Source organism: Anabrus simplex, chromosome 3 (genome assembly GCF_040414725.1).
Source record: "Anabrus simplex isolate iqAnaSimp1 chromosome 3, ASM4041472v1, whole genome shotgun sequence".
In the NCBI taxonomy this organism is placed as follows: Eukaryota; Metazoa; Arthropoda; class Insecta; order Orthoptera; family Tettigoniidae; genus Anabrus; species Anabrus simplex.
In genome coordinates this window covers 242,122,553-242,133,948 of record NC_090267.1, presented here as the reverse complement: position 1 = coordinate 242,133,948, position 11,396 = coordinate 242,122,553, and the positions used below count along the sequence as shown (strand labels likewise).

Here is an 11,396-nt window from a genome sequence, read left to right as displayed (position 1 = left end):
GCATGCTAAAGAAGAAAGTTTTCTAACTCCCCACCTATTTCCCGCCAGTATTCAGTCAGACTGTTATACTCAGTACGCAGCAGTAGTCCCATCTATCGGAGCTGAGAGGCAGCATAAGAGACAAAGAACATCACAACAAACTATGGTCAAAGTAATGTTATTGTTGATCAATGTTATGCACTTTTGATATTGTAGGCCTTCACATTTAGTTTTCTTCCGACGCTGAAATGCCACTCTTACCATAATCGGTACGGTAAAACTGAATAAAACATAAATGATCGGAAATTACATTCTCTATAACTTTTGCTATGTAATACTTTTCGATACAAACGTATTTAAAAATTACATTTTAAGGGCCTTCCCTAAACTACAATTTCATAAACTCCAATAAGTAGAAGATAATTTAGTTACCTTCAATCCCATTTTTAGACCCCAGATCGAAAAATTAAACTAACTTTGCAGAAATGCTCTGCTGAAACATCTCATTTGCGAATGTAAATATTATTTTCAATGCTGTATGTACGTAAATACGTGATGTAATTGTTGTACCAGAGTCAAAAGTAATACGGGCAGTTATTTGGACATTCAATCATCAAAATATGTTTCAAGGTAAAAATATTTTTAGGTACATGGAATTTCGTACCAATAATATTTAACTATCCTGCATTTTTTTGAGAAGGAATGAAAACTCTTTATACACAGTAAGAACAGTGGTTCCTTCAATTGCAACAGTGGGGGATAAGTATAACTTTATGAATTTGTTTTCGATGTACAATTTCATAGGTTTAAATGTAATAAAACTTTGGTTTTAGTATTAACAGCATCTGCACAGAATCTATCCCCTGACAATTTTCTACACACTAATGGAAAACAAAGTATTTGAAGGCTATCGTTAATCATTGGTCATTCAGACACTGTCCACTACAATGGGTGGGGGTAGTCTGATAGGAGCCGTCGCCAACCAAAGTTCTGTGGTGATGGGCAGCTACTACTTATACCTCAAGAAGAGGGGACACGACATCAGTTGACAGCATGTGAAAAGTAGTGCCGTGATGATCAGCGTCGCCACTACTGAATAGATGACACAAAGATGTACCAGTGCAAATATGTACAAGGTCTTGCTACACCATCTGTCGGGCTCGAACTGACTAGGAGGTTTGAACTCTGGCCACAAGATGTGGAAGATCCAGTAGTTGCCCAGCACGAACCACACGAAGAGAAAGCCTGTCAGTGCATATGACGTCACACGAGTCCCAGCTGAAGAGGTCAACATGGCGTCGTCCATGGCAACAGGCACTGAAGCGTCCAGACGTTCGTAGCGACGAGAGCGGTACTGGCGCCACAGCATCCACAACATCTTGATGGTGCCGAACGAACCGCCCACGACCATGTACACAGGTATGTGTGGCTCTCTAGGGCAGTCCCGCAAATGTTGAATACCTGTGAACAACCAAAGAGAGAATAAATCTCTAGCTACTCAGTTCACACACATATAAGCGTAACATAATTTTGTCTGTAGACGTCAAACTTTAATAACGCAGAATTAGCTTTTTTGGAGGACCTAGCTGGTCAAAAGAAACATACCGACAGGGTTATCAACAGCCGTATAGCGCATGTATATGCTCTGTTTTGGTCATACCTATCATAAAGCAGTGGCGTACGCAGGATTTCATCGGAGTGGGGTAGGGCGAAGGTAGGGAATTTTAATACGTGATATATAGGGTGTAAGAGAAAGGTAGGTCAAATTTCCATAACACATTCCTCCCACGTAGATGAAGCAAGTATGTTGTATGAACATGGGTCCAGAAAAGTATTTCCACATTCGAACTCATTTTCTACAACTCTACACAATACAGTAATCATGGAAAACATACACGAACAAAACTTAGCAGCACACTGATACGTTGTGTTACATGGTACCTTCTGCTCCTGTGTTTTTCCCATGATTATTGTATTGAGTAGAGTTGTAGAAAATGAGAGTTCTAACCTGGGTGAGAAATGTGTCCTGGAAGTGTGGCCTTGCCTTTCTCTTACAACCTGAACATAAGCAGTTAACAGGAATTTTCATTATGTTTCCTCCTCCTACCATTACTTCTAACCGCAGGTGTTACTTTCAAAGTAAGAAACTAACAAATTGATTCAAATAATGATATTTATTATTTATAGCTTTATGTATTCAATTAAAAACAGAAATTCAAATGCTGAGTTGGGCGATTGGGGGTGGGCTGGTTGGAGTGTTAAACTCGATAGCCCTCCCTCGTGTACGCCACTGCCATAAACCACTTTTAAGTAGAACTTCGGAGTGTGAAAACGAAACCTATTACATGTTCCGTTTATTTATTTGTCCATTGTAAACATTTATGGCAAATAATAATTGTCAATTAGACGAAAATAACAACAATAGTAATTAAAACACATCGTCGCTGCCGGGACAAAACCCTTCTATGTGAAATATTTTAGCTTAGAACTTTGGCCCTTAAAGTTCTGTCATATAAGGTGCAATATTGTGTGAATACTGTCAAGGCATTCTCGCTCTTCATAATGTGTGTGCTGCGGGTCAGTATATCTCCAAAAATATTATCACATGGGAGGTTTTGTCCCGGCAACGACGATATTTTAAATCGTCATTTAATGTTAATGAAACAGTAACGTCCGAGTTTGATCCCTTGGTGACTAGTACTTGGGATAAATGAAAGTTCCTGTTAAATATTCAGTCGGGGTGAAATGGCGGCACAGACGCAAATCTCATAGCGTTGAATATGTCTTTTAACAGAAATGTACATTGAAACCAATCAACCAAACGATCGACCGACCAAACGACCAACCAACCAACCAACCAACCAACCCACCCACCCACCCATCCACCACTGATTTGCATATAGGATTATCACCCAGGTGGGACGTTCCCTACCAATTGTTCAGCTATTCTTTTCAATTTTGCAAGTTGCTTTACGTCGCACCGACAGAGATAGGTCTTATGGCGACGATGGGAAAGGAAAGGGCTAGGAGTGGAAAGGAAGCGTCCCTGGCCTTAATTAAGGTACATTTTCTTGGTGTGAAAATGGGAAACCACGGAAAACCATCTTCAGGGCTGTCGACAGTGGGGTTCGAACCCACTATCTCCTGAACACTGGATACTGGCCGCACTTAAGCGGCTGCAGCTATTGAGCTCGGCCCTTTTCTTTTCAAAGTAGTTGGAAATTTATCGAACACCTCCCTCGGTAAAATAATCCAAACCCTAATTCCTCTTCTTATAAACGAATATTTTGCCCCAATTTGTCCTCTTGGATTCAAAATTTATTTTCATATTATGATCTATCCTACTGTTAAAACCTCCATCAGAGCTTATTCATCTATTGCTGGCATTCCACGCCATTTCTCCACTGACGGTTGGGAACATACAAACCTACCACTTAGTCGAGCAACTCGTCTCCTTAATCTAAGTCCTCCCAACTCAAAGTTTATATCATTAACATATAACTTGCCGCGCGGTTAGGAGCGCGCAGCTGTGAGCTCGCATCCGGGAGATAGTGGGTTCGAACCCCACTGTCAGCAGTCCTGAAGATGGTTTTCCGTGGTTTCCCATTTTCACACCAGGCAAAGGCTGGGACTGTACCTTAATTAAGACCACGGCCGCTTCCTTCCCATTTCTATGCCTTTCCTGTCCCATCGTCGCCATAAGACCTATCTGTGTCGGTGTGACGTAAGACAAATAGGAACAATATATAACTTTATGAATTAGTTTTCGATGTACAATTTTATAGGTTTAAATGCAATAAAAGTTCGGTTTTAGTATTCTGCACAGAATCTGTCCCCTGATAATTTCCTACACACCAATGGAGAACGAAGTATTTGAAGGCTATCGTTAATCATTTGGTTATTCGGACAAAATTCAGCTAAATTTCTAGAAAAAAGATCTAGGATAATTAGAATAGGTGAAGCTTTATTTGATCCTGTAATGATAAAAAGGGGAGAGAGTCCCAAAAGCACTATTTTTGGATCTTTATGCTTTCTTATATATGTAGGTATATAAAATACGTACTCTGTCTGTATTTCACAGCGATTGTGATAAACGACAAATTTCCAGCAGCTAAAATTGGCACTAGATATATATTGTTACCTCATATTTACATAACAAATACAACGAATCTCTAATGTCCACGATTTTAGTATTTTATAAGAAAAAGTAAGTTTCTTTCGCGGAATTGATTGTTCCATATTTGCCATGTTGATGTGCACAGTTCCACCTATCGACACGAATTTGATCCACGCCCAACTGTGTGTTGTTTTGCCTTGGACAACGATACTTAGAAAACGAGAATGTTCGGAAGGGTGAAACTGGTACCAAACATAGGTCACAAGAACAGTAAAATGAAGACCATCATATTTCAACAATTTAGTGGAAAATAACTTGTTTCAGTAAAAATCATGAATGATTCTCACCATCCTGACGTACACAAGGGCACTACATCCACTTACGAGATGGAAATATTACGCTGACTTTGCGAATGACCTCTAACAAATTTTGATGGCGAATACTTTTTTGTAGACATTTTCCATTTAGATATATCATTCAGGTGTCCGACTCGTTGGCTTAACGGTCAGCGTACTGGCCTTCGGTTCAGAGGGTCCCTGGTTCGATTCCCGGCCCGGTCGGAGATTTTAACCTTAATTGGTTAATTCCAATGACAAGGGGGCTGGGTGTATGTGTTGTCTTCATCATCATTTCATCCTCATCACGACGCGCAGGTCAAATAGAACGACCTGCACTTGGCGAGCCGAACCCGTCCTGGGATATCCCGGCACTAAAAGCCATACGACATTTCATTTTCATTTCATTCAGCTGAGGTAGAAATTTCAGCTGTTTGGTTCTTATTGGATAAAATGCCTCTAATTTAGCGAGATGAACATGTCATTTTGTTGCACGTGACAGCATTGATCGTCTAATGAAATGTGCCGATACCTTTGTTTGCCGAAGGTTCGTATCTTCTTTCATCCTTGTTAAATTATTCGAGTATCGACTGGGCATGACCTATATACAGTGAGTTTCTCTTACCGGTTGGCCGGCAGGCGCGCCCAGCTTATCTGCCTCCCGTTGACTCACCACTCCCCGCTCTACAGCATAGTAAACAAGGACAGCACTTGGCTCACTTTATCCGTGCATGACATAAAAATAACAATTCAAATTTAAAAATAGGAATTAAGAAAATTAGCAATTAAAATTAAGGAAATAAGTTCGTGCCTTATGACAGGAAATGATTTTAACATTTTCGTAGCCCTCAATGCTGATCTCTTCGAAACTCTGGATTCTTGTCAAAGTCGTCTTAGGGATTTTGTAGGCGTATGTTTTATTCTTTCTGAGATTTCATTTACTTTTTCCTCGTTACGTACACTTTTTTAACACTTCACTTGTTATCGAGTAAATAACCAGTTCCTCCCAAGTGTTAACGAAGAGGGCGTACATCTGGAAATTGTGTTGCAAATCGCCTAACGACTTCCCTGTAAGATTCTGTTTTCGCATAATTATCGTACATTAAAGAACCTTTCCTCTATCGTGTAGATATGTGCAAGCATTATGGGAATTATACGCCGAAGTAACACTTCACAACACGAGAAGAGCTGGAGCGACAGATCACCATTTAATACATGTTCTAAGCACGGACCTGAACCGCGAAGAGCGGGCATTCCCATGCTGTCGCTGCGTAGTGTAACGAAAGTGCTGCGTCAAGTGGGGGTAGATAAGCTGGGCGCGCCTGCCGGTCAACTGGTGAGAGAAACTCTCCGTATTTACCTACCCGAAGAGAAAGTCGTAAATATTGTCCCCAAGTGCGTTTCCTATAAGACGCACTTATATTTGAGGGCCAAATAAATTTAACCACTTTAATGGTTGCTCATAAATACGAACGAAGAACGGGAGATAAGAAGAATGCACATGCCCGGTGAGGCACGGGGCGAAGGAGTTTTCACCAGCAGAACCAGTGACGCAATGGTTACCATAGCAACACCGCTAGTACCCAAGCGACTTTATATTATCTTCTATTCTACTGGCAGCTCTTCGCTCTTGTCAGTTGTAATCCAGCAAACTGCAAAGTGTGAGTCAATGTTTTCGTGTAGAAGACAAAATCAGGTAAGAGCCGATCTGTCTGGGCAGAACATGAAGTTCGTGCTTGCAGGCCACATTCCTCATTCTTGCATTCTTCTCATCTCTACACAGTACTTTAGCTAATGTTTCATGGAAGCTTGAAGTACTTCATCTTATGGTAACATTGGCACCGCATCCATCTCTTCAAAAATTTAAGTTCCTCCTTTAAAATTGTAAAGGCCACTCATTTAACGGTGGAGTCACTAGAACTTTATCAGGAGGCTACTAGATAGACTTGTTTTTCCCCCTCATTCTTCATAAGAGCTCTGGAAACTCTCCACATATTTCAACTCCGAGACTTGACTATCGGCCAACTTGTGTGATAACACGTTCTCCAGAAACTGAGTTCAAGTCACGTCCTAAAGGAGATAGAAGTAACGTAGAGTGGATTGAACAACTTCAACAGCTTCTGGCAGACACATCTCAAGAGGAGGGCGCTAATTGGGAAAGATTACTACTACCTTCTCGAACGAGATTTCGAATCTCTCTTACTCGTTTTTTGTTTCTGGAAGAATGTTTGCTCGAACAGAAAGGGTAAATCCCCAAGAACAACCATCGTGTATATATTTTATAGCACTGCAGAGCATGCTAAAGGATTCTAGGAGGCAATTCAGGGTGATTTATTCGACAACATTACCGCTGGGGTTTTCGTAGGGTCAAAGACGGTACCATACGTAATTGTTTTAAGGGGAATCAGTACAAATATGTCAAATTTTCCATTTTCTAATTTTGTCACACTCTTTGGTTGAATGGTCAGCGCAGGGATTTCAAAAGGTTTCGGGGTCGATTTCCGTACGGGTCAGGTATTTAATCGTGTCTGGTTAATTTCTGATTAAGGACTGATGTTTTAATTAATACAGATCTCTTCATATACTGTAGACACAACCCATTATACTGCCAATCACCACAGAAATATGTATGCCAACAGATAAATACATCTCTCAGCATTAGGTAGGCATCAGAAAGGACATCCGTTCGTAAAACTCGGCCATGTCCGCAAGTGTGACACAGATAGAATCCGTGACTCCTTCGGGATATGAAGAAAGTATGAAGTAGCAATGGATGTTGTAACAGAAGCAGCAATATTGGAAAAGGAATTCGAGTTTTGCTGAACTTTATTCTACACGTCTATGCTTGGTTTCAGTCTTCCAGTTCTTTACATTGACATTCACTAGATATCTCACTATGTTGAGCCATGTGCACTTCTTGGGTAGGGCAGTATTTTATTTCTTTACTTACGCGATTTCCGATTTCACGTAGTTAAAATGTATCGATCAAAGAAGCTGATACTGAAGCGTAAATATGGTCCTGGGGAAGATGTTTCAGTGTTTCAGTATTTGAAAATGTGACGCTTATTTGTGTTAATGGTGTTGACGATTCTGAATGTGCGGATTCATGAGGGAAATAAGGAGAAAATGGCAGCTCGAGGATGATAAGGCATGCAACCTGGGACCAACGTGATTGATTTCTCCTTACCATTGGACGAACCGAGCATAACATACCGGGCGAGTTGGCCGTGAGATTAATGCCGCGCAACTGTGAGTTTCTATCCGGGAGATAATGGGTTCGAACCCCACTGTTGGCAGCCATGAGGATGGTTTTCCGTGGTTTCCCATCTTCACAACAGGCAAATGCTGGGGCTATACTTTAATTAAGGCCACGGTCGCTTCCTACCCACTGCTAGGCAATTCCTACCCCATCGTCGCCATAAGACCTATCAGTGTCGGTACGACGTAAGGCAAATTGTAAAAAAAAAAAAAAATAACTTATGCGTAGCAGGCGTTACTTGTAATAAGGCCATCATATTGTCTTCTTCTTCTTCTGTTTCCTACCTTTTCTCCCAATTTATTGAGGTCGGCATTTGATATGGAATCGACTCAGTTTTCCAGCCAAATGCCCTTCCTGACGCCAACACTAGATGGAGGGATATATTAATTATTCCGTGTTTCTGTGACGCTAGGTATTGGAGCGAAAGGCACAAATGAACCTGTCACGTATTTTAACATGGTGATGGTGGTTGTTACTGTGACAATGAAGGCTGAGATTGCAGGATTGTTGCGAAATGCTGCAATGCCGGCGCATTGGGCACAATATAAGTGCGGCCAGCGGCGAGTAAAATAATAGCCTGGAAGATTTGTTGTTGCTCACGATAAGGATACACCCCAAAATAATCTGGAAGATAACAATGGAAATTGAGCCTAGAATAATCTGGAAGTGGAAACTACGAAAGCCTTCCACGGACTTTCCTAAAGTGCGGAGTCGGTGACAGTCTATCAGTCTCGAGTCAGTCACGAGTGAGTTACGACACCATCGCGCGTCATTCCGGACTGCGTCATTGGTAAGCAAGACTTTCCTGATTGCAAGATGTGCGAGGAGCTGTGTAGTGAACTGCTCTTTAAACGGCATTGTGATCGGCTATGTTGGAGAGCAGGAGTGCGACGCGCCACGGGCTGTGTGTTTGATTCCATTCGTGTAAAATCTATGTCGGGTGGAAAACTCAATCACAAGTGAACTTGTAAATAATTGTAGAGGCACTTTAATACATTTAGCCTATAAGAACATTATGCTACCTCTCTGAGTGGTAATATTACCCTTAAGGACCCTGATAGTAATAGCGTATGGCCTCTGGAGTGGCGTGGAGCCGTTTTTTCGATTTGATGCCTTATAGGTGACCTGCGGGTCCGTGAGCACGGGTCCCCTACCTAATATGAATTTAATTTCGAGACGACACGAACACTCATCCCCCTGACCAGAAGAATTTAGACCGGGCGAGTTGGCCATGCGGTTAGGAGCGCGCAGCTGTGAGCTTGCATCTTGAATATAGTGGGTTAGAACCCTACTGTTGGCAATCCCTGAAGATGGTTTTCCGTGGTTTCCCATTTTCAAACCAGGCAAATGCTGGGGCTATACCTTATTTAAGGCCACGACTGCTTCATTCCCATTCCTAAGCCTTTTCTCTCCTGTCGTCGCCTTAAGACCTATCTGTGCCGGTGCGACGTAAATCAAATAGCAAGTAGAATAATTTAGTTAGTGAACGTTCCAATCCCTGACCCGTTTGAGAATTGAACGCGGAATTACTCGGATGAAAGGCCATCATGCCAGGGAGCCGGACAGCACCCTGATAAAACGCAACTTAATTTTAAGGAGCAACACTACGTCAATACTGGCCGTGCTTAACAAATTATATGCAAATGGAAAGAAAAAAAGAAAAATGAAATATATATTATATAAACTGATTTGAAACGAAAATTAAATAGCAATCGAAAAAAATGATATTTAAACAGTTGAAATGGAAACTAACATATCAAACGGAACGCAAATTCCCTGAATAACAATGCACTTGATATTATGAAGATTTTTATGAGTGCACTCCCACACATAAAGCAATTGATAATATCCGCAGAAGCGTCCTCATTGGAGTGTTTCCGGCAGGCTAAGGTGTCGTCTTAGGTCAGAGAGAGATACAAGTACTAGGTATTTAACGATGTTGTCGAATAAAAATTGTATGCTGTAGGGATAGTATAGAAAAAGGTATTCGCAGAAGGGTCTATAACTCATTTTCTGTTACGTTTTGAGCCTGAAGGATAGTTAGATCCTCAAATGGCACCGCCAAATGTTATGCGGTTATAGTGAAAAGTGCAAACTCGGATAGTGGTGCCATAATGAGGCTTACAAGGCGTGGTGAGGAATGAGGTAGTTTGCCATTGCATTCATCACTCCGCAAAGAAGTGCTATTGCAACACGACCGGTCAAATGTTTGACACCTTTCGTAACATTCAGATGCACTAGCCGTGCTCTGAATGTCGTTACACAGCACCATCCATATTTCAGCAGCTTCTTTACTGACACAGTCTTAAATGAGGCTAAGACCTCAATGGAAGCTACATTTTGTTCTATTCAGGACCGTGACACAGGTGAAAAAGCATTGCTTCTATCAAGAAATAACATTAGTTTGTATACTGTGTTAATACAGATTTTTTTTTAAAATTTGAAATTACGACAACACTAAATTTTTCTTGCTAGAAAGTAGATTGAAGAACACAAGTGAATAAATAAAATGAATGAGAGTAAAGAAAGAAACAAGAATAGAAAATATATAAAGGAGGAAGGTAGGAAAGAATGTTGTGTAATTTGAAGCCGAGAGTAGTGAAGCGTCTCTACTGTCACTCAACCTTGCCGGTGAGTAGAAGAGGAGGTAATAAGAACAGCACTTACCCATGATGAGCATGACGACGGGCAACGAGGTCAAGCAGATGAGCACCACCGTCACGACGGCTGAAACAGAAAAACACGTATTTCAGACAGCAAAAGAGGAACACATTTGAAATGACTTCTACAATTACGTAACTGAACCCTCTCGTGTGATAAAGATGGCAAGAACATTCGAATTTTTGTATTAATATTAGCTTGTGTTGATCCAAGTTTACGAATCCCATTGAGTGAAGTAAACAGTAGGATAGCGATTAAGATCACAGTAATACTATAACCATATCGAATAGAAAATTAAATGGCGTATGGCATTTAGTGCCGGGAGTGTCCGAGGACATGTTCGGCTCGCCAGGTGCAGGTCTTTTGATTTTACGTCCGTAAGCGACCTGCGCGTCGTGATGAGGATGAAATGATGATGAAGACGACACATACAAACAGACCCTGTGCCAGCGAAATTAACCAATGGTGGTTAAAATTCACGACCCTGCCGGCAATCGAACCCGGGACCCCTGTGACCAAAGACCAGCACGCTACGCATTTAGTCATCAAGCCGGACAGCGAATAGTAATCTAGCAAGTGAGAGCACTTCGACTGGTTTCCCGTTACAGCAATGGTGAAACTAGTGACTGCGATGCGGCGAGTTGCCACTGCAGTGCAATGATCGCTTTGAATGCATAGTCGGTATTGTTTATGCCGGGTGAGCGTGTTTGAACTTCTTGCTACGGGAATCATTTTTGAGTATAATAGCTATATTTGGGAATATAGTGAGTATGAAAATGTCGGCGTGCTTTGTATCGCAGTGTTGATCTGGTTACAGATCAGATGAAGGTAAACAATTCTCTCTTCTTCTTCTTAATCCATTTACCCTCCAGGGTTGTTTTTCCCTTGGACTCAGCGAAGGATCCTACATCTATCGCGTCGAGGGCGGTGTCCTGGAGCGTTAAACTTTGGATCGTGGGGATGAAAATGGAAAGGGAGTTCAGTACCTCGCCCAGAAGGCCTTACCGGCTATGCTGAAAATGGGCCTTATGAGGGGATGGGAATA

General features: G+C 41.6%; 1 protein-coding gene across 1 annotated transcript in view; it reads right to left on the bottom strand.

The window, feature by feature from the left end:
* Nucleotides 1-846: 846 nt before the first annotated feature.
* LOC136867189 (putative uncharacterized protein ENSP00000383309) overlaps nucleotides 847-11,396 on the bottom strand; it is a 127,974-nt gene continuing 117,424 nt past the window's right edge. Inside the window, exons 4-5 of the mRNA XM_067144310.2 lie at nucleotides 10,358-10,417; nucleotides 847-1,440 (exon numbers count right to left, since the gene is read on the bottom strand). Coding sequence (XP_067000411.1) covers nucleotides 989-1,440; nucleotides 10,358-10,417 — 512 coding nt within the window. The 3' untranslated portion in view covers nucleotides 847-988. The remainder of the gene's footprint in view (nucleotides 1,441-10,357; nucleotides 10,418-11,396) is intronic.